This window comes from Pipra filicauda, unplaced genomic scaffold (assembly GCF_003945595.2).
Source record: "Pipra filicauda isolate LSUMZ 115617 unplaced genomic scaffold, ASM394559v2 scaffold60_size3304689_pilon, whole genome shotgun sequence".
In the NCBI taxonomy this organism is placed as follows: domain Eukaryota; kingdom Metazoa; phylum Chordata; class Aves; order Passeriformes; family Pipridae; genus Pipra; species Pipra filicauda.
In genome coordinates, this window is record NW_024104765.1 from 3005478 (window position 1) to 3030457 (window position 24980).

Sequence of the window (24980 nt, forward strand, 5' to 3'; positions counted from 1 at the left end):
TATGCTTATGCCTTTGAATCCATTGTGATGCTTTTGAAGGAACTTTAATGCAAAAAAGCAACTGTTCTCCACAGTTCCCTTTGGTTTGGAATAGGAAGAAACAGAAATGCTGCCAGAAAGGAAACAAAAAATATACCCTAATTTCTTTAAGAAGGGACTCCCTTCCAGGTTCACAGAAGACAATAACATTTTTATCAGTGCATAGACTGGAAACTTAAACTGTATGTGTAAGTATTTAATGATAATCCTTCAAAATAAAAATGGATTTAACCTCTTTATCTAAAGATTAGAGTGTTAGTTTATTAAGAGATTACAAACACACGACTCCCCTTTAATGAAAAAAAGTAAAAATACAAAGGAAAAGCATTACTAGAATAATTCACTGATATGAAACTGAACTGATATGAAACTTCTGGGTTTGCTTCAGTAAGTATGTGGTAAGAAAAAACATCACTAATTCTGACAGATTTATCTGTAGAAATTTTTATGAGAAAACTTTCTCGATTCACACAATGCTTTAATTCTAAATAGTGCAGCATGAGTTGTGATACTGTGAAATGAAGTTGTCTTTACTAATTGCATACTCTGAACAGAAGTGTGTCTTATAGCAGAGAGCATATCAAATCTGTCTGGCTGATCCTTATGATTCGGAAATGTCACTTTCTACTAAGCACAGAGAAAATAGGGAGGGGCAATGAAGTCGCTCAAAGATAGCAGCCATCCGAAAAGATAAAGAACACGCTGAGGAAAAGCAGACAACAGATTGCAGAGACAGAACAATCACAGATGGAGGCCAGGTGGGTGGGTCAAACCATTTTTTTATAAAAGATTTATTTTCATATTTAAACAGTACCCCGTTGTGTAAATGTTCAGCAAAGAACTGATAAGAAAATGGATTTGTAAGTGCGTTTGAACAAACAACATGTCTTATAGTCAAGAGGGGCTTATTCATATATAATTAAGGAATAATGTGCATGGCTGAACAGTGTATGATACTGCAAGTGATTAAATGCCACTGCAAAACAAAGGAGTTATATATCCAAGGAAGCTTTACGGAACCAGCATGGAGCAATCTCAAAATATGAACTTTATTTTTTTTACAGAAGATGAGGATATTCATCTAACCATACAAAAGCTTTTTTTCACTAAAAATACCATGCGCTTCCACGCTGTTTCTGCCATGCAATCAAGCTCTTTAACTAAGATTATCATGCTTTCTGTTTCAGTGTACACTACTATTACATTTAATCCTTTAAAAACCCCTAAGAGAAGCGCTCTGTACACATGCAATGCCCAGGTTCAATGGAACTGTGTGCAAGCTTAGTTCTCTGCAAATTTCCAAAAACTTACTGGCATTAGTCAGCTGAGTAATTACAGCCCTGAGGGCTTGATCCAAACCCACTGAAGTAATAGGTGTCTCGGACAATGGATGACCTGAATCATGCAATAAAGACAAGGAAAATGAGGAAGATCAAAGGTCCACCTAGACCACTGGTATTTCATAGCAAAGACTGCAGTATTAGACACATGAACAATCTCCATTGCATCTTCCCAGCTGCCAGGCATATTTTCAAGAATACTAATATTCCAAGACATTTAAAAAACTTTTAAGGGTTTGTAAACTTAGAATTTCTATTTTAGGGGCTTTGTAATTATAATTTTTTTATTTGTGTCTTGGGTTTCAACTTGTGAAAACTGAAAGAGAATAACTAATATAACAGGAATGCATCGACATTCACACTTTTGTTTGGATACAGAGTGCACTTTTGAAGGGATTTCCCGGTTATCCGTGCTTACTGTGTTTTGGTTCCCAGCACAGGAGTCTCCGAGCAAGTGAACTGGTTTGTTTTCAGAGGAAAATAACCAGAAGATGTGCTCCAAGAGTGAAACTAATGCATTCCAACCACAGTTGGATCAGACTAGACCTACAACAAACACACCCCCCCTGAAATTTATACTGTGGACATCAAGTCCTCAGGATGAACTGTTTTGCTCTACAGTTCACTCCTATTGCTTCACGCTCCTTGTTAGTGACAGAACCATGAGGAGAAAACATGAATTCTTTATTTATAGAAGGTTTAATTGTTGGCTTTGATTGACAAATCACTACATAAAATACATAACAGAGGTAGAAGTGACTCAGCATCCTAATTGTGAACAATTTGGAACTCAAATTATTTTTTTGTGCAAGTAATTCTTCAAATAGCTCTGTGTAGTTTGTTAGAAAGACAAATTTATAGATGTTGGTTCCTCAGTTCTCAAGAAACTGCATATTTCTTTGAAAAAAGAGGAAGACACTGAAAAAGAAAAACAAGAACATTGAAGGAAGCAGGTTGTTATAGTCACAACGAAAGAGAAAAAAAAAAGCAAAGAAAATAAAAGATGGTTAATGTAAGTGGGAGGGGAGAAAAAGCAAACTAATACGAAGTTCAGTAACAGGCAAGAAGGCCCAGTTTGTCCTTGCATAAGGTTTATGCAGCTCCCAGAAGAAACTGTCCATGCTAGGGAAGTGCCATCACAGCCCATGGCAGAATTCAGTTTTCCACTTAGGATGGAATTTAAGGCTTTTAATTAGGTAGCTCTATTCAAAAATGAATTTTTCATTCTCAAAAGGATGGACTGCCAAGGAAGAAATAAAACATAACTGAAGAAGGTGTGAAAGTCATGGCAATGGCCCAGGGGACAGCAGACAGTGTCACGGATAGAAAGCATTCCCTGATATCTTCCTGGCCTGTAATACATTTCCATCTTCAGTTCTGCTACATTACCCAAAAGCATCTGGGTCCCCTAGTATGGCTCTCCTTCTGCCCCGCTCTTCCAATTTTCTCCATTAAATATTAAAGTCTTTTTCTGAATGATAAAAAATAGAAGTAATTTAATATAATTTAAATATAATTTAAATATAAGTAATTTAATTGAAGTTAATTTTATAATAAAAAAAACCCTGAACAAATTCAGAGAGCAAAGTGGGTACAGAGGTCCATTAGGAGCCAAGGAATAGGGTTGAACAATGGGAAACAAAACAGGCATGCAGTCCTCATGTGGGGCTCAGTTCCTCCCCTTCCCAACTTTTTCTAATCGCTCAGCCAGATGCATTTCCATTACACAACCCATGTCCTTATCATCAGCATGCACACCAGTCCAGCAGACCCACTGATCTCAAACGGGTCTCCTCTGAGGCAGTGACAGGAAAGCTATACAAAGGAAAAAGGTTGGCCAACTCTGACACTGAATTTAAATACGAAGTCAGACTGGGACATGGGCATCCTGAGTCTCCCTTGAGGGCTTCAGCAGGGACAAAAGGGGCTATTGGGAGGGGAAACATCAACAAAAACTGCAGCAATGTGATACAGAGCATGAATATTTTTAGAGAAGTCATCCAAATTAATCTCTTGATCTCCACTGCCCATCTTACAACAGGTCACAGATTAAATATATTCAGGATGTGTTTTCTCCCAAGATTACAACACCTAAATTTCAGTGTTAATATGTTAGTGCTTACACGTGTACTGTGTAGCTTCATTCTCACTGGAGTCTATGGAGACCCAGGACTCAGTTCTCAGTTGCTGAAGGCTATCCTGCGAGGTTCTCAGCTAATGGTCCAAAAGAATATAGGTCTTCTGTGATGCCTGTATCACATCCATCAACCCACACAAATGTTCTGCATACTATACACCACCTCAAACAAGACCAGACGAACAATGTTTACGAACCCAACCACAGTCTCTTGCAAATGGTCAGTGGAATTGCTCTCCAGTCAAGAGCATCAAATAAATTCTTCTCTAAGTTACTTGTCCTGGCATGCCAACATGTACAGCATCCAGTCATAAGAATTACCAGTAATCCTCAAATGGCAACCAACTGCATAGCCTCATAAACTACCTCCTGATTTCATATGCAATAAGTTCATCTAGCATCCTATGATAGCTGGGTAGTGATGAGAAATTAGAACAGTAGATTATCCACAATTCTTTAATATAGGTGCCTCTATCAAGTACCAAATAGATCCATACACATAGTGTTGTAGAGCTTTCTATAGCTTGTCACACAGAATCTTGGTCACTGTACTGAAATAAGTAATGCATGTCTACAGGGAATGAATGAGATATCCAGCTGAGGTTTGCGTATTTGAGCTTTTGAGTAAAGAACTCAAAAGAACTGGTGTACTTTAACTAGTTCTCAAAATTCCAAATAAAATACTGGTGCAGTCAAGCTGTTTATGACTATGTTAGGCTATTATGACGTTTATGTGGATGATGATGAAAATTAATTTCATATGAATGCAAACACTAGCTGGCAATTTCCTGCATTACAGCAGCAGTACAGATAGGACACACAGTTGAAGAATCTTAATTTGTGGGCACATGTATACCCGTGCATGCCTCACGAGCATTCATATTGCAGTGATACAACTCTCTCTACTGGCCTATCATGCAGCCAAAGATGAATGGTAGGAGTAGCAAATAGTTTGGGTGAAGCCAAGAGCAAGTAAACATGCTCAGTTATTAGTGACTGTAGAATGGTATTAAAGACTTTATCAAGTACACATTGATTATTAAGAGAAAGAAAAAACCCTCTTTTTTTCTTTTCATCTTTCATCTTTCTTCAAACTTTGGAACAAACTAACCTATGACATCATTGAAATAGCAGATGCAAAAGCCATATATTGGGCTTATTGCCACTATATGCATGAAGCTACAACAAGCATTAATTATGGACTCTTCTGGGGGATGTCTTCTGGGGAATCTCTAATTAACATGCTACTCCTTGCACTACAAAGTGTGCCAATCCCTTTGCCCAGCCACTAATTCTTATGTTGAATTAGTAAGGCACTTTTGTGCATTTTTGTGCCCTTTTGGTTTCGTTATCCTATAAGGCCTGTAAGTGGTTGAAACTCTAATATGCATTTAAGTTGCAGCTTTTAAGACGTGATAATTATTGCTAACTTCGTCAAAACAAAATGTCATTCAGAATAAGGAGCTCTAAGATGTAAAAGCAATGCAAAGCTCACTGAAATCTTCCTCAAATGCAGAAAGAGGTTCTGACTGTGTGCAAACACTTCTGACGTCAGAGTGACTTTACTGGACATATTTGCAAGAATGAGCCCGAATGTACATCGGCACTCCAGGCATGCCGGTTTTCAAACAGTAAGGTTCCCAACAAGAACCTCTAGATGGACTTAAACCAATATATCCTCCAATGTGCACTCTGCACTTATGTTTTTCCAGTAGTATCAGAGATTTCAAACAGCCCATACTTTGTGTTGGATTTTCACTCATCCTCCTTCAGTCTTGAACGTAGGACATATTGTGCATTAGCAATCAAAACAAAACTGTTTCATCAAAGTCTGATAATGGGAGCTAGTGAAAAAGAAATGGAATTTAATGTGAAAATAAGTATTGCTAGGGTTGATGTACTGATTGCTTTTTTTCTTTTTGTTTTTTAACTGAATTCACTTACAGCATCTGCTTTGTATTTGGAGTGAAGCAGCTATAAAATTTTCTGTTAACCATAATCAGTCTGCAGAATTAAGGGCTACTGCTGTAAAATTTAGAAATACAGATACTTGACCTTTTCTGTGATGATGTTTCTACAATAGCCTTTGGCAGCAAAGCTCATAGTCTAATCGATCGTATAGTAATTGTCCTAAAACTTAATATAAATTATTCCTGACATTGCTTAAGCACATAGCACTTTTATTTACATCCACTGACATACGGAAACAAAATACTCCTTTTTCCTTTGTAGCGCTCTGTAACAGGTTGGCAGACTTAAGATTTTACATAGATAAAAGAGTTCATGTGTTCTGACCTAATTAAAAAACCCAGAAACAACGCAGTCCCAAAAAATCCATTAAATATCTCAATCTTACAAATGAAGACAACAAATGCCAAGTCATGCTGGTAGATGAGTAGCTCCCACCAATAAAAAAAAAAAGTGAAGCACCTCTTTCAGATGAGAAAATCAGAAGAGAACAGGGGACGAAGGAAGACATCAGACAGACCCAAAATGCAAGATTAGGTAGGGTATATGTGGTTTTACTAGTAAATCAAACCCAGTAACACAAAACTTGAGAAAGGGATTGACTTGTGGTATTATCTAAGTCTACTCTGTTCAGCTAAAGATTTGACAGGTATATAGTCCACTTACATGCAGCTCTTTACATATGCAGCAAAATTTATGTCTCCTGCTCAAATTTTATACCAGTTCTGTTAGCCTTAAAAGATTGATTGCACTGCTATTCTCATGAAGGTCAAACAGGCAATGCAAACTTCTGTTGCTTTTAGTTCCTAAATTTCTGTAGAGTTACCTTAATTCTGTAGTGCTTAGGTCGACTTCATTAAGTCTGTAGCCATACTTAAATATATCAATGGGGTGAGAAAACATAATTTTCCTGTATAATAGTAAAACATTTGGCAATCCATACATCTGCATTATCTCCTTAGTTTTCCTTTTGCATCAAAACCAGTTTAAAGCCTCAGTCACTTTCTTTATTCTCCATTTCTTTAAATAAAATTATTTTAAATTTTCAATGAACTTGGGAAAGTATTCCCTTGAAGTACCTATTCCTTGAAAGAATCATAGATCATAGGATAGCTTGGATGGAAAGGGACCTTAGAGATTATCCAGTTCCAATCTCCCCCAACATTCCCATCCCCTGCCATAGGCAGAGAGATCTTCCATTAGACCAGTGGCCTTGAACACTTCCAGAGATGGGGAATCCACAGCTTCTCTGGGCAACAGATAAGTTGCCTAGAAGATGAGCACAGTAACTTGTCATCATGGTAATTCATCTTATCTCTTCTAGATTACTATTTTTATATTAGAGAATGTGTATGCTGTTCTTCTAGGCATACTGACATCTTACTGCCTTGTCTTCTTCAGCTTTAATTCCTGGCACTGAGCACGCCAAACCTGTCTGCCAATATTAAATTCCTATTCCCACATTAGGGAACACAACATACTTTTTCTGTCTTCATAGGCTCTTACTCTTACTCCAAAGTGACCAAGCCAACAACAATATATGTGCAATGTGCCTATGTCACATCATGAACAGTGTTCAAAAAGAGAAGTTTAGTCATTCTTTTCATACATTGTTCCAGCTGATGGCAATAGAGCCAAACACAAAATATGGGTTTTACTTCAAAATTATTTTATGCAAATACCTATAAGCCTAATGTATATTTTTGTATCTTTGTGATGATAGCCATCAAATTAGATTTCACATGAAGGGCTGCAGAAAGGTGGATGCCTTATTCTTTTCAAATTTCATTAGTCATGATGAGGTACAGTACGGCCTGAAAATTTAGGTCTTATGGTTCTGTTCTGTTCTAAGCAGAAGTATAAAGTAGAAGTGGAACAAATCCATACGTGATTTTGAGATTTCATTCTACTTCTTTGTTAACTACAATAGGTGTTTGTTCAGTTTTACAGGCTAAGCAGTTTTCTTCATAGGAGAAAATTATTTAGAAGGAGCACTGCTCAGTAACAAGGGTCCTAAGTCTAAATTTTTATTTTGGATGTATTCCCCACTTTGGCACTTAACTTTGTGACCAGAGCCAACTCAATTTCTCATTTTCTCTATCTTCTCAGGTTAAATAATGAAAAATAGGAGCAAAGAGGGAATATATTCCCATTCAGAATATGGACAGGAGCACCTCAGAATCAACTGATTCCTCTTCTTAAAGTCTGGTTGAAACATGTAGGCATTAATACACTAAACAGCAACAACAGCCTTCAGTAAAATCTGTGTAATTTCAGAATTTAAACTGGTCAAAGGAAAACATCTCTAGAATAGAGAATACTTTCTAACAGCCAATGGAATGAATAACTGACTCTCTTCTCCACCAAAACAAGAACGAAATGATAAAATTGAGAACAGCCTTGCTGTCAGCCATAGGATGTACCTAACAGACAGGCATATTGAAGATAAATGCTTTATTCCTGCATCTTTTTTCTTGTGGATTTCAGGAGACGGCTCTGGAGGTAAGAAGGTAGACAAGAGGCTTTTATTGATTTTCTCTGCTGTACTTGCTCTTGCTACTTATTAAGAGCGGTGGAAATTGCCCATAGCTATCTTTTCCTATGTTTTTTTCTAGCTGCAATACTGTCACTCCTGCCTTTTTTCATGTCCTGGAAAAGTAGTTCCTCTAAGGACCACTGCTACAGCAGCAGCAGACACCTAAGTCATATAAATGAAGACAGTAAGAGATGTGCAAACACTTCACAATATTCCAAATTTTCCTATAACACCAACAGTCTTTTAAAGACCTTCAACTCACAATACCTACAGTTAAGACCGTCCAAAAGCACATGATGGCAAGAGAGATCCCATAGGATCAGGCTGTAAAAGACTGCCTTGTTTTTAACTGTGGGTCTTTTTTTCAACTAGAGTAAGACTCATTGCAACCTTCCTTTAAGAATTTGCAATGGTGTCAACAACAGCAGCAGTAGGGACAGCAGCTTTCCAAGCATCTGTCATGTCAGTGCTAGGGCCATCATCAGAAACAGATTATGCTAGAGACAGTTGTCCCGTGTGAATCAGCAAGACTCAGTCAAGTCTCACCATTCTGCACTGATCACTGATGAAAAAGGATTTTCTTTGAATTGAAGGATAAATGTTGTAAGTTCCCTGTATGTACAAAAAAAACCTCAGCATGTTTTATGACTTACTTTCCCTGATTTTCTCCCAATAAAAGCACACTCCAATCTGATAAATATTCCCTGCAGAGGACCACACATTCTGCTGTCCAGACACCGGGTGAGGGGGTGGGGGGAAATTTAAAAAAATCAACCTATGGATGACTAAATATTGATGAGCATGGTGTGAATTCTGAGGCGGCTTGTCCCCCACTCTGTCTTCCACTTACTAATTTACAGAGTCTGCAGTATTTAGAGTCACAATGTCAACCAAAGTCAGAAGAAATAGAATTCTAGAAAGCATTACAACCATCATTAGCACTCTCTCCCCGACTACTTATCAGACACATATAAATCTTGATGCCTATGTGACTCACGATGATGAAATTAAATGAGAGCAAGCAGAGCAAATGCATGTCTACTGCTTTTATCTCTAACCTAGTCAGACAGTCATCAATATATTTGAGCTACTGCAATATATTCTGTAATATTTCAGAATATTTTCATTTTATCAAACCAAATATCTTTAGTATTCACTCCTTCTATACCTCCACAGTTTTGTAATCAATAGCCCCTCTCCAGCCCAGGCTGCATGATCCAGCATTTCATACAACAGTCTCACATGCTCCTTATTCTAAAAAAATAAAGAATTTCTTTTCAAATATATACTTAATTTATGCTTAATATGGTGAAAGGAGAACTAAAATCAGCATGCACAAAGGCAAGGAAGTAAAGCAGTTAAGAGTCAGCAAGGATGTGAAAGCATGTGGTAACCCTGTTCATAGCTGCATGCATTGTAAATACACAGGAGCTGTAAGTTCACACCAAATCAATCCTCCATTTACCCTCAGACATTTTAATCTATTTCCTTAAAAGGACAGGTGCTGATAAAGATTTGAAACAGAGACTGAATTAAGAAAATGACAGGAAAAAAGAATCCCTGCTGCTACAAAACAGCACTCTCACTGGGATTGCATTTCTTAAATATTCTCCTTCAAGGAGAGGAGCGTACCATTTTTTATATTTAACCTGAGAAGGTGACAGACTGAAATCAGAGTTGCTAAACCCAAGGCAGGTAGTGTGAAATCTAAGGAAGTACAGCACTGGGAACCTAAAAAGAGGAAAGGGCTTAATTTCTTTTTCATCTTTAGAAAATCAGTACATTATTCCAACTGAGCTAACATGCTCAACTGTATTGCAGGATTACAAGGAAGCTGAAGACAAAGGTTTCATTCACAACTCTACCCTTTTACAAGGGATAACCTCCTGCACAGATGTAAAGTCAAGTCACGTCTGATTAAGTTCACTTCTCCTGTAACAGTGGAGAAACAGAAAGAGAAACCTTGATCCTATATTGGTCACTGTCCTGTACATTTTTCAGATCAAAATTTAGTATAGAAAGTGGTGCATGTAGATAGTCATTATAATTATGTTAAAAATCACGTAGAAATTTTTAACCTTCCTTCTCCATTTTAATAAAAATACCAACTCTTTCTAATAGTAAGTTATGAAATACCTTTAAACATCACCGATTTTCCACCATTCATTTTCTTTTACTACAGGTCATGTTTAAAATAAATCATTCTCTACAATGCTTACAAATGTACCTCCTCTTGATGTCTGTCTTATGTACACTCTGCTTTGTGACATCACAATTAGCTGTCATGAAAATGAATATAAGATAATAAGCAGAATACTTTGGGTCAACTACTGGTCCAATTAAACTAAGATTCACACCATTCACTTCACCAAGGCCAAAATTTCACCTTTTAACTTTTGCTAACAAAAACCCAGTGGGAATAGCCGAAAACAGAAAATGGCACCCAGCTTTTATGCAATGCTTGATAAATAAATTCAGCAGGAGGTTTGGCATTTGTTTTCATGGAAACATGGATGAACCTATCTCAGGCAAATAAGCTGTGGTGGTAGAAAAGCATACATAAATTGGAATATTTTACATAAAGTGATATTTTGCTCACAAAGCTTATGATTTTCAGGAACCTATTAGTTGTACCAGTGGCCAAATGAAGAGAGATAATTCTACAAATAGGCAGAAAATTATTTTGCTTGTCCCCAACTTACATATCATTTTGTTTTTTTCTGAATTTCTAGTAATGCACTGTGAGATTCTATTAATTCTTTGTGCTTACTGAGGCAGAAAAGCAGAGTATGAGACTTCTGATCATGTTAGAGGGTTATCTTTTACTACATTACTTCATTTTGTAAGTTTGCCAAACTATGTTTAATCATCGTTTCTAATCGAAAATAATAATGTAAAATTATCCATATGATACACTAATTAGGACCTACCTCAGATTGAAGCAAAATAAAAAAGGGAAAGTGAAATGTAAGACAGAAAGCTGACACTAGAAATATTTTTAATCTGTTTCTGGTCTAATATGTTAATATTTCTCATTTATCACAGAAAAGTATCATGTATGCTGACCTAGCACTGCAACTTTTTGCAAATGCGCAACAGCCAGCTACTAATGGCTTTGAATGCTATTAGTGCATTGTGGTGAGAATAAATGTATCAATGACTTCTTAATGACTTTAAATGTGATGCCTCTGTGAAAGCAGCAAGGACAGGCACAAACATAATACACTGTGTTTTATTAATAGAAGAACAACCATTTTTAACTCCGCAGTGATCCCCTTCAGGCCTGAAGTGCACCATAGGTGATAGTTTTGTGACAAAAATAGAAAGAGATTCTGTTAGTCTCAAAATAATACTCCCCAGAAGGAATTACTTTCTTCCTCTAGAGTAAACAGATTACTTTGGACTCGCACACAGCCCCAAACAAATAGCCCACGTCTGAAAAACACATCTCAACAAAAATCTTTAAACTCCCTGCCTAATGAATGATGGGCATACAGAAGGGTTAACTACAGGAGGTTCTCCTTATTATTGGCATTGAAGACTTTAAAATATGAATATTTCCATTTTTCTTTTTTGACTGTTTCTTATAACTTATTATCTTCTTTTGGTATCCTTAACTACACAGCATTTGTCAAACATCAGAAGTGTCTGACAGCTTACCCTTAGAAGAATTCAAGAACAGAAAACTGAAATGTATTTCTCCAAGAACTGATGCTGTACAGCAGTAAGCAGGCATAAAGCTCACGATAACACTACAAGAGCTGGTAAGAGGTACTTCACACAATGAGGCAAATTCAGACTTATTTTATTGTCCAGCATAACTTTACTGAATTCCTGCACTTTAATTTTAGCACAGAATTAAAAGTTGCTCTCTCTGTTTCTCCCTGTTGGTGCAAAGAAATTAAGTGACTGATGGGGTAATTCAGCAAGAGCAGTATTTGATCATTCCAGGAACATTAGAGGTCATACCATAAATGGGCAGCAGCAAGGCTGTAAACTTTTAAGGCTGTAAACTTTTAAGGCTGTATACTGAGAGAATTGTGCATTACTAAAGTGGAAGTAAAAAATTACATGAGAAATAGAAAATGCAGTGGAATACAATTTTGAAATAATCAGACTGCTATTGCATATCCAACAATTTATTCCTGTTTAGAAGTCAGTGGCAAAGAGACAAGACACTGGAATTCATAGCTAAACATCTGATTTGCAAGCTGAGGATCACTGCCGTCTTCACAGGCAGTTGTTCCTGATTATAACCATGCAAACAGAATAAGACTTGTTCCTGTTTAGTTTAAAACCTGGATTCCCCTTGACACGCTTGTTCTGCACCAACAATTCCTGTTTTATCCTGCACTCTTCAGCACGGAGGAACAGGTGTGCCCTGACTAGAAACCTTCTGCTGCTCAGTGTAGAAGGATATTTCCTCACTCTTAACCTAAATTTTACCCATAGGGAGACTCCAATTACACAGACATTGGAATGCAAGTCCTGTGCTCCCTGATGTGCTGCATGAGCTGCGAAAGAACCAGATCTCACGTGCTCAAAGTCCTCTGCAGTCTGGCTGTTGTATTTTATACATGCAGGCAGTAGCAAGATTTCACTCCAAAAGGGTCTCTTCAGTCATACAGGAGAGAGACAACCATCCATGCTAATGGTGAATTCTGCAGGAAATGTGCCTGGTTTGCAAGAAAATGGATGGGTTTGCTATTCACCAGCAATATAAACTCAGTTTTCACTTTGGAACTTTCAAAGCCCGAAGGGGTTTCTCCCCTCCCCATTCCTCATCAGTGGTAACAGTGTTTCCACAAGTTAAATTCTGTCCTTGTTTATACCTATGCAACAACTATTCTCCCACACTTGGAGACACTTTGCCAATGATGGGTTCATACAGGCAAAAGTTGCTTGAACTCATTATGATTAGGTTATCACAACTTCCTAAGCAGTCCTGTCTCTGGTGTTTGACATTAACTAAGATCCTTGGCTTACTCATTCAGAATACACTGATTTATCATAACTAAAAGCATGTTAAAAAAAAAAAAAATCCAAACTGATATGACCAAATATAAAAAAAGAACTTTGCAATTGTTTTAAATGAGGGTTTTACCATGGGCTTCACAATGTAAGTATACTTGAGCATATGAAGTTACTAATTTTTTACTTCTTTTTAAATTCATAATCCTAAAACAATTTATATTTTATATTCCAGTTCTAAGAATCACACGGTTTATTGTTATTGTTGTTTCTGAATGACCATCTAAACTCTGGCTTGAGGAAAAAATGGGTTCTAGTCCTTCCAGTTGTAGAAAATAATTTGAAAAGACGATCCAGCTACATTCAGAGACTGAACAGATGCATAGACAGAGATTAAAGAATATTGATGATTTTAGACATTCCTGATGTTTTGGGGACCCAAATAATTTTAGCTACATCAGCTATACAAGCCTGTCTAAAGCTTAAGAAGTTAAAAGAAAAAAAAAAAACCAGTAAATTCTCAGATTCAGAACCTTTCTTCTTTTGTGCAACTGGTCTTCTAATTTCCAGTTTTTCAGGCACTTAGGGATGGTGAAGAGAGAAAAGAGACATTCCAACTTGCTTAATGAGAAGCCCAGAGCCCAATCGTCTTAGGTCGAGACCATAAATTCAAATTGCATCTTCTTTTTTTTTCTAAAGTGATATTACACAGTTCCTGTCTCTCTTGCCATGTGCATAAAACCCAGTGAAGTCTTTTGTACAGGTAATACAAAAATCTAACCTTTGTCACACCCTCCACCATTTGAGGGGAAAAGAGGAGCAGCAGGGAAGAGGAAGGACACACCTTATTCTCCTCCACTAAATAAGAATATTGCTGCACTTACAAATGAGCCCTTTTTTATTACTTAAGAAAGGTATTTCCACATTCACCATTGATATTTCATTTATTAAAAAAGTGATCTTTTGTGTGCATGTGAAAGGCACTTTGAAAACTGTTACAACAAAAAAACAAAACAGAGGCAGCGAATAGACCTTAGCGCCTGTGAAAGATAATCTCCCAGTAACTTCAAAGGGGCAAGGTCAGGCCTCACCTTTATTCTTGTGCATTTGCATTATTGACTTTATGAAACAAAGGCAAAGCCCTAAGTAAAGAATTCATCATACAGACCAAGGGTGCCTGCATGATCCTGTATCATTAGTGACAGGCAGCTCCCAGCCACACACCGGCTGAGGCCCCGGCTGTTTGCACAGCATTCAGATACCACTTTGCTGTGGTATGCGAGAGATTAAATGCTGTGCCTACCACGGTGATGAAAACTCCTGCTTTCAATTTGTATTTATTCACCTGTTGACACATCCACTGACTGGCGCTCTAAGATATAGGGTAGAAGCTGAGAAACACCTCCATCCTCAAACTCAGCCTCTGCCAAAAATCTTGTCCTCAGATTGCATCTCCTCACTTGTCCGCAGTTTCTCATCACTGGCTTACCTTCTCCTTCTCTCTCCCCAGTGATATATCCCCAGGCTTCAGTTTGACAGCAGGTGCTTTATGCCATTCAGTGCTTTCTGTGGGTGAAGTAAATTATGTTTCTGACTTAAAAAAAAAAAAAAAAAAAAAGAAAAAAAAGAAGCAAAAGCTACCCTTATTAGTAGGCAAAACAATAAAGTGGTACATTTCACTGAATATTTTTTTCCCCATATGCCAAACTTTATTTGTTGTGAAATCACATATTTCATATCTGGTAGGTTACTTACAATATTTCTGATCTGTACAACAAAATGGTACATAGCTTAACTGTTCTCTTCGAGGTGATTATTTATTAGTCATATAATCCATTTTTCTACTGATCAGGGGAGATGAGTCAGTACTAAATATTCTATCTCCTCATACAATTGATTTTTCTTCCAATATTATTTTCTCCAACAGAGTTTTGATGGTTATTCTTTATTAGTACAAGTCACCTGTAGACGCGCTAGAGATTTCACACTATGAATTCAAAGACCTTTTCTAGAAGCTCTGGAGAACAAAGTAATTTTTCATATCAAATTCCGCTCTTCTCTTCCCCACTGATGTAACTGTCAAAGAAAATCACAGCTAAGCTGACAATGCAATACAAATGAACTTGGATCTGTACAGACTATTTCTGCAGAGGCCCAAAGTCCAGAGGTGAAAATTATATATTATTCTAAACAACAGAACCAGCCAAAAAATCTGCAATTGAAGACTTCACCTCTTACAGATGAGATTAATCAGGAGCAAAATCAACCTAGCTCCAAGCAAGAACATCAGATTCCCAGTCCCTTACAGATTTCTTCCATCAGAACTGCCAGATGCAGAAACAATGTCACCAGCAAACTCACTGTTGGTATTGCCGGGCCGATTCCTACCTTCCAACAGCAAGAGACACCACCACACACCCCCACAGATCACAGCTAGCTGTGTCCCTATCCCCCTAATGAATCTTCTGATGACATTTAGTCCAAAGCATCTTTTGTTCTGTTTTGTTTAAAGAAAAAAAAAACAAACCACAAAGAAACAGGAAAGTACATTAAACCAAACACTTTCAATTTATATTATTTTTGGATCACTTCCTCAGTGGCCTGCCCATGGAAAGCTAGCATTTTGCAAACTTTCAACTAAAATAAGAACAATATTCAATACCAACAGGATGAAATGAATCAATCTGCCCATAGCTTAATTCACAAAGGCAAATTTCTCTTTCACAGTCTCATCCCAGAAATAGGAAATAAACTTCTGTTCTTCTGTATCCATCTCTGCTGGAGGAGAGGGCAAAATAGGGTCAGTTTGTTGTTTCTTTTGGCATTCTACACTTTTCACAGGATAAAGCCTGACAAAGGGACAGACTATCAAAACTGAGCCAGAAATGAACCGATTTATAGCAGAGTAGTAAAATGAAAATATGACTCAATCTGGTTATTACTCAATATAACTTACAGAAGAAATGGGTCTTTGTAAAGTCTTAAACAAATTAACTTGCTTGCTTAGCAGACTTAGGGCTTGTTAAAGGCCCACTAAGGTGCTTCATTGTTTTCAGTGCTCTCTGGCTCATTGCTCTTTCCACGTGGTTCAGTACCTGGGTGTAATTCTGTATTTCAGAAAATTTTGTCTAACTTCAGGTATTTTCAGAATGACTGTAGAACAGATTGAATATAGGATTGGAGGGGGGGTGGGGGTTGGGGACCTGCATTAATTTATCTTGACAAATTAGTCCTATCAGATACCCCATTAAAATCAGTCTCGAACTAAAATTAGCCTTTTAATCATCTGAGCTACGTGACTGAACCATCATGTCACAGACAGCACACAAATAACCAGAAGCTAATGAAATGCAATGCTGTACCTCAAACAAAATTAATCATCAGTTTCTTAAAATTTTATCCAGAAACCTGAATTTATTTATCTCCTTTTTTTATTTTTTTTAAATCCCATCTGGTGGGAGTTAATATTGAGCAAAGGCATACCAAAAAAATCTAGCTTGATGAGTTTCTAAGGAAATCTGTTACTACAGGAAACATGTTCACTTCTCTAACAGGTACAAACAAACACAACTGATGGGAAGAACACAATCAATAAAATAGTTTCCAAAAATACTGGGGCTGTTTATCTTAAGATCAGATGTGAGTGATTTCAATTAGATGCAGATCTGTTCTGGTATTTCTCATCTTTGCCAGCTTGTCAGATAATTGCCTCCCAAACAACTGTAGTTATTGGGCTTTCTCAGTTCAACTATTAACTCATTCTTTGACCAAAAAAAAAAAAGAAACCATGGCACTTGGAGTTCTTCTTCAAAACAAAGGTATGGATCACAGCCTGAAAGCTGCTAACTATATTACAATCATAATTCAAACATATTAGAGAATTTTAGAGATAGAGAGGCATAATAGAGAATTTTCTAGATTTCTGTTACCTGCTGCTGCATTTTGTTCACAGAGGGGAAAAACAAGGTTGTGGTGAAGGTCACTGGTTGATACAGCTGAAAGTTTTTATTAATAATGACTACTCATCCTGCATCTGCACTTTATTACTGTTATTATGCTTATCTCTCATAAGGTAGGCACACTTGAGCCAGAATTATAGCTAATTTACAAGAAAAAATAAACCAAATCAAACTACTTTTCACCTCCCATACATGACACATGTTTATACGTTTCCTTAAATCAGAACCACAGGCTGCTGAAAAATAGCACTGTGCCTTAAAAAGAACCATAGAGTTTCACCCCAGAGTTGCAACATATGTTTAACACTGACTTTTACACAAGAGGAGTGCAGATGCGTTCTGTTTGTAGAGATCTGTGGTAGGTTTGGGGATCTGTCTGGGTGAAATGCACTGTATAAATACACAGTTATCATCAGTATGCTGTTGTCTTAGATAAACTTCTGGAAAAGTGGAACCTATAAGAACTATTCAACTTTCTGTAATTAAAACAGTATTAGGATAATCATGTTTCACCATGACAAAATATTACTGGAGACAAAGGAAGATCTTAACTGTTGCTTGCAATAGGCCTTTCAAAACAAAAGCTGTACCCCTGAAAGCATTTTTTTATTTTTTATTTCAGTGATATATTTCCTTTCATGAAGGTATGTTGCGAAATAAATGCTATTCTTCATTGTGCTCTAGAAATGTCTGCTTTGAACTATTTAAACTATTTTAATTACTCATTGTTTTATCAGCATAAATAAAATTTGCTCATTGACCCATATATTTCTTATCTAAGTGAACCAAGCTGCTTCTCCCTGATCACTTAGTGCAGGTTAGCCGGGCTTTGTGAGCAGCGTATAATGATATGCAAACTAAAACCATAACTTTGTCAATTTAAGGTCAAAAAGGCCTATTTGTGGTTATTATGGAAATCAGTTTAAATGTGAGGTGCCTAAACAATGCGTCTTTGCGTACTGGCTCAGCAAAAAACCACAAACAACCTGCCAACATCTGCTTTTTGAAGTGTCAGATAACATTATTTCCAGGATGACATCAAGGGCCTTCATTGGCTATGCATAAGGTCAGTGAATATTAACTTCATTTACACTTGGCTGAGAATTGGCTGGTGCCAACAATAGAGGTTTAGATCCTCTGCTGAGCAGGGTTAAAAACTGACAGAAAGCTGCCATTGAGGAAGATGGATGATCGTACTAGCTGACCCTATTCCTCCCCAAGTGTCACAGCTTCAGCCTCTTTTCTATCTCTGCAACAAAAGACCCTCTCTGAGCTTCCCAGTGGCCTTCAGCTTTATTGGTGCTAACAGGCCCAGACATTTTCATCGATTGGATTCTCTACCTCTTAAACACAAGAGCTTGCCCTCCCTGGCTAGCCAAACCTTGGCACAGATGTCTTTTTTTGTAATTGCTTCTCTGCTGTCTGTTGGGAAGGATGCAATCGGACAGGCGAACATCATGTCAACACAGAAAATGCTTCACCATTTATCTCAGTTTCCCAATGGTATTTTAAGGAAAGTGATATGCTGCTTGCCTGGGGGTCGGGGTTTAACCCTTCAACAGCTCAAACTGTCTATAAACGCAAAAAAGGAAGTTGCTGTAATAAAATTATACTGTATTTGTCCTACACATAGTTTACAAATGATGAATTAGTTTCTCCAATCAGAATATTTCAAATCTACATCCCTAACTGCACAGAAACAATTTAGTGTATATTAGCATACTGTGTATGCTTCTGTGTCAGATCCTAAAGGGGCTATTCAGTCAAGTTCAAAGTATACATTTAAGGCTTGAACAGTTAATAATGCAAACATCTGTAGAATTTCCAGTCTATTTAAATCCGAGGCCACAAACTCAATAAAAATCACAAAAATACACTAGGAGCTTAAATGGATTAGAACATATCTATAGCATGAAATGAAAACAATCATTCTAACATTTGAATGACAAAATTACTCAAGAAAGGATATAAAGGAAATATAACAGAGCTGTATAGAATGCTTCAGGGTTGAAGAAAAACAAAACTGATGTTCTTTTATCTTTTTTTTTTTCCAAACATCTGCTATCGGACATTGCTGGCAAAAGAGTAATGGATTTGACAAGTCGCTTGTTTGATCCGATACAGCAATTCCTGTCTTTCTGCATACACCATGGAAACACCCAGCCTCCAATCATAATTATATTTTTTCCCAGATTCTGGGCTGCACTGCACGTGCTCTGTGCCAGACTGATTATTCAAAGCCACCTTAAAGACACTATAGCTAGCACAGGACTGGTCTATCACTGAGGTGCAATCCACAGGATTACAGCAACCCTTGTTCTGTCTAACATAGATTTATAGCTAGAAGTGAAGGAACATGGATTAAAGACCCCTATTAACACCCAAGTTATATGGCAGCGACTGGCACAACTTTCAGAACTAGTAACAAACAGATGAAAAAACAAAAGGGTAGGAAGACACAAAAACTGATCCTTTACAGAGATATGGGGTTTATATTAAATATTATGGAACAATGCTCTCAAATATTAAGGTAGAAATACCAAATACAGGGGAGGTCACAAAGTTAGGGGGGGAAAAAAGCAATACAACCTAGCAGTTCATCCTATAAAGGTGAATGGAAATATCATCCACCAAAACTATCTCTCTGCCACAACATAGTGTGGCAAGATGGATCAAATTATTTCAGTTCTCCAGAAGCGCTTGTAGTTATAACTGAGGGAAGGGATTGGAGGGAGTGGGGGTGGGAGTGTCATCAAGGAAGTCAAACATTTTCTGCTGTAGGAAAGGGGAAAATTGCACTATTTTCAAACTAGCTGCTATCAAAAAAAAAAGTTTACCTCAGTCATAAAAACACTAGAAAAGAAAACCTAGTCATAACTCAGCATAAAATGAAAAGATGTACTATGAAAAAATATGCGTGAAAGTAGCTGAAATGATTTTTGAAAATACTGTAATACATATATTTCTTGGAATGAGGTGTTTATTGCAAACAGCCTACTGCAATATAAAATAACGCAATTGTGTGATTGTACACCAAGATTCATGATGACTTTTTTTTTCTTTTTTTACACTGCTGGAAGGGAATATTGCCACAGTAATGAGGAAAACACACATTTTTCATATTTGTAGTAATTCCTATTAAACAAACTGCTTTTAGCAAGGACAGCAAGACTGGGCCCTTGCTCTTTGTGTTAATAACAGATGGTTATGACATGAGGCCAATTCCTGTTTTTCTTACTCTCACAAGCAGTCCCAAAGGACTCTTTTTTTTTTTTAAAAAAAAAAAAAAAAAAAAAAAAAAAAAAAAGAATAAAACAAGCAAGATTTTACCCAAGGGAAAATAAGCAGTTTTACAACAGAAATGTTTCTGGTGCCCTTTTCCACTGGCCACATTGGAACACCTTGCCAACCTCAAAGGAAGCTTTAAGAAACCCCAGATGCAGGTACTTAAAAGAAACAGAGAAAGAGAGAACTGGCACATAAATATGAAATGATAACAGCTCTCAACAGATTTCCACAATACGCTTCAGAAACTGCTATCAGGGACAGAGACTGGCAAGGGATTTCCAGCAGCACACTACTTCCATCTGGACTGGGTGGAACTACAGTGTCTTCCAAAGCTGAAAGTTATGGGGATTTTAGAGAAGACAAGACTGATAACTTACAGAGACGTGTAATAGCACAGGAGAAAAACAGGAGTTTTCCCCCCCATGGATAATCACAGGAAAAGGGCTCCAGTCAGAAGATGTTCTTTTCCATCACCTTAATGAGCAGCCCTCCTTCTGTTTTAGTTAATAAATCCAAGTTAATGATAATATATTTGTAAGCATATTCAGAAAATTAAAATTTAGAGAAATTATGAGAAATAAGTATCTGTGAAGCAGGTGCTTATCATACGTTGAAGATGTCCAGGCTGCTCACATACACAGGAAAGTATCATCTCTCTAAACGGCTACACTGTCCATAAACCACCATACTGTGTTTCTTTAGCTAAGTAATACCACTGCTGTACGAGCAGGTGCCTACCACAAGAAGCAGGAGTAGCTCAGCCACTGTTCCCACAGCACACAGCCTACCCAGCCTAGGGCAAGTGTAAGTTTAATGTGACACACTAAGAGTTTGCTTATATCCTCCTCTAAAAGGAGGTATGAGGGTGCCATAAGGGTGTTTTCATTTTAGTGAACATAAATATACCACCAACTCAATGAAATGGAGACAACTGGTATGACTGCAGATATTTAAAACTCACTTCTGAAGAGGTCATAGAGATTGCAAGATTGAAAAGCCTCTTCCATCTCTGCATTTAAAGGAAATATAAATTAGGGGTTGGGGATTTTCTTCTACCTAAAGAAAAATTACATTAGTATATCTATTAGGTAAGTATGTATAGCACTTTATAAAGCAACATCAAAAGTATTGCTTCAACCTAAATGTTTAAGCACCTCAGTCACTCACAGCCAGAAACAGCACAGTGACATGTTACCCATATTTACCAGACCAAACTAAACTCTTAGCTAGTGACCACAGTGCAAGAAAGTGAAGGCATAACTTACAAATCAAGTAAGTCTAGGATACATGGAAGAATACCCTCCCTTCAAGAAGAAGGGCAGCCCAAGCAGAAGATCTTTTTGTGTATGTGGAGCTGATCTGTAATGTTTCTATGTATTCAGATGACCCAAGCAGGTTGTTTGTGCATAGTCCCAGAACATGTCCATCAATCAATGTCAACATTCTTTCAAGCTACACTCTGACTGGCAACTGACAGTCAGTTATCTCCTGAATGTTAATTAGTAATGAATACCCTTGTCACTGCTTAAATACACAAAATATCTTTAAATGGCAGAAGTTTAAAAATGGGGTTTGTTTTGTGAGAATAGGGATTGAATTTTCATTTAGTCCTTGTATTAAGGAGAGAGATAAAATTCCTCACTTAAAGATTGCACATCATTTGAGCTATCAACATGTGCTTTATTTTCTAAAAACCACCCGTGTCTACTTGTGTCATGCAATTTTGAATCTCATATTCCTGGATACATAATTTTTACAACAATAATACACAATACAGTGACTGTATCTCTAAACATGACAGAAAATCTTTAAGATAAAAGATCAAAAGTAAGTATGTCATAGTCTTCTCCTCTTTCCCACTGGCCCAGGGAAAAGAAAAAGTGTTTTAAAAAGATGTTATTTCTCTCTCTTGTTTACTAGCATTATTCACTAGCAATTCCACTGACAAGACTTTTTAATAACAGGTTATTTATTTCAACTGACAAACCAAAGCAGACAGACAAGCATACACATTGTAGAGCCAAGGAATTGCACCTTTTAATCAGAAAATTAAGTAATATGCAACTTAAGTGGAAAGTAACAGAAGAGACAGTCACAGATCACAGACTGAATATTCTTTTCCATCTGCACTAGGGAACATGATTTTCAACCCTGCTTATGATTTTAAGCACATGATACTTTCACACTTCCCAGAAGCAGGCTGCAGATTAAATCTGGCTGAGACTTCCATAGGTGAGACAATTAGGTGCCAATGTGGAGCCCTGGGATTTGCTAACAGTTCAAACAATGTCCATTTCCTTTAGGTATCATTTGGAGGGACTTTATCACTACTCTTTTTTTCTAGTTAGTGTCAATAAAACTGCCCACATTTTCAAAGTTGCCCGTTTTTCTTTAGAACAGACAAATGTGTATTTACACAGTCAGGACAGAACAATGTCACAATTATAACATACTCAAATAAATAAAATAATTAATGTTAATTTTTTGCTGAAGAGCTACTGGTATGGAACAAACTTTTTCAATAAATTGGACAAAAATGAAACTGAAGAGTTATCTAATTTATTTACTGTGCAAATAAATCGTTTAAGAAAAAATATGTTGACATTTTGAAACATGAGAAATCAAACATCCAAGTTCAGTGCTTGATTTCAGCTAAGACTGTATCATGGACCTGATCCAAGACAACAAAATCAAGTAAGAATACCCTCTGACAGGATTCCAGTCACATTGCAAAAATATCTCTAAGTAGCAATTAAAAAAGAAATACCAAATATTATCTAAAAAAAAATCTGTTCCATGTAATATCCTGCTTTCTAATTACATTTTCTTATTTGATGTTTTAAGACTTCAAGCAAAACTATACATTCTAACAGATACAAGAGAAAAAATCAGTATGTCTCCATTTGCCTTGACACACAAACAAGTCACTTGTATAAACAAATGAAAAATCAGCAGAACTTTTCCTCCAGTTCTAGCATTCACCTCAGAAATATACACATATATATACACAGTGGAAATAATTGATCAAGACAAAAATATGTAAACATTTGGAAACACTAGAACTCAAATATCTAAGATTAATATGTGTGTCTGTTTATATATTACATATAATTATATAAATATATATATATACATATTTGTATAAAAAAGAAAGCTCAGAACATAAGGGACTGTAACACTTTGACCATATGAATGGTTCTAACTGCTAGACTGTGGGAAGAACAAGTTTCAGCAGGAGCTAATAAAACCTTCTAACAGTGACTGCATGTTGGTTAATAGGTATGCCCTATTTGTAGCAAGAGATCCAAGTTCAAATTCTCCTCAGCAAGAAAAATAATTGACCTAAGCCTGGAAAGCTTGAGTTGAGTGAGATCATGTAAATACGGCCAGTGATCATAGCCACATGATGCCCGCTCAGACTATGTTCCACAGACAAATTTTTGAACATGTAATTTGTTCCAGCATTAACAGAACTGAGCTGTTTGGCACACAGAATGCCGAACTTTTAGGAATAAAATAAACTTTACTTATAGATTCGCGATTGCCAACATTCTTCAAGCACCAATATTTTAAATTAGAGATTTAATGAGATTCTCAACACCATTTCCCTCTGCGGATGCAATTTGATTGATTCAAATAGGCACCACACACATTCATGAGATGCGTAGTTTTTTCTCAAAATCTAACCACACAATAGTTTAGTGAAAAAAAAAGATGGTATATTCAAGAAGTTAAAAGAATACTATGTTTACTACTCACAAATGAAGACTAGCTCACAAACTGAGCTAGGGTTGGAGGGTTGGAGGCCACAGGTAGTACTAACTTTTCAGGTCAAGTGGATCAGGTCATTAATCCAAGCTCCAGACAACTGAGTTTTTCCTTGATGGTCCATCATAAGTAGATGAAGGACATTCTGCCCCTCTCCTACACAGGGCTTTAGACTTCTATAGAGAAATATGCACATGTACACTATGTCATAAGACTAGAACTAAAGCATAGACATGGTCATTTGAGAAAAAATAGCTCTATTAACTGTTAAGGGACAATTAACTGTCAAGGGGCAATTTAGTCACATCATGAGGATACATACAGCAAGATGACAGGAATGTACATCAGGTCACATGCATATGGCTATATGAGGCCACCAGATCAGTCACCTGCCAGAAGACCTCCAAACATGACTTTCAAGGTCCCTCTAATTGAATCCACTTCAATCTACTGGAAAAATTAACACAGTCATCTACACTGCATGATATATCATATTCATTAAATGTAAGAAAAGAATAATAAGTTATAGACACTAACTATGCTAGAGATTACATATCTCAAGTACCACCAGTGGAATTTTTGGGTTCCATTTATATTCACCTCTCTGTACACATTTATAGCAGCACAATATCTACAGTTCTGAAAATTCTAATCAAACAGTCATTTAAATATCAGCATAAAAGTTTTAGGTTTATGCATATGCTTACACTTACCTAAAACTTTACGGCTTTCCTCAGTAGGCAAATATCAACACATGATATTGCTTTCATTGAGTTAATGGGATTCTTGCCATTAAGTTCTAGGGATGGTGTCTCAGCCCATAGTCCTACAGATAGTTATCTGCATTAGACATTACTTCCTTAAAACAGTCATGTAACTTGTTTAGAGAAAAGCAGGAGCTCCATTTTTACACTTTTCCAGTATGTTTTTTTATGGTAATACATACTATCAGAACATTTTTTGATCAAAACAAA

General features: G+C 36.9%; 1 protein-coding gene across 9 annotated transcripts in view; it reads right to left on the reverse strand.

Annotated features, from left to right (window-relative positions):
- The window catches only part of EPHA7 (EPH receptor A7), a 166350-nt gene that overhangs the window by 123590 nt on the left and 17780 nt on the right, over nucleotides 1–24980 (reverse strand). Inside the window, exon 4 of one of the 9 annotated variants that reach the window (XM_039388107.1) lies at nucleotides 13917–14581. The exons of 7 other annotated variants lie outside the window; for them this stretch is intronic. In XM_039388107.1, the coding sequence (XP_039244041.1) occupies nucleotides 14574–14581 (8 nt within the window). In that variant the 3' untranslated portion in view covers nucleotides 13917–14573. Of the gene's footprint in view, nucleotides 1–13916; nucleotides 14586–24980 lie in introns of those variants that run through there. One more of the 9 variants, XM_027743581.2, reaches the window with a different exon arrangement.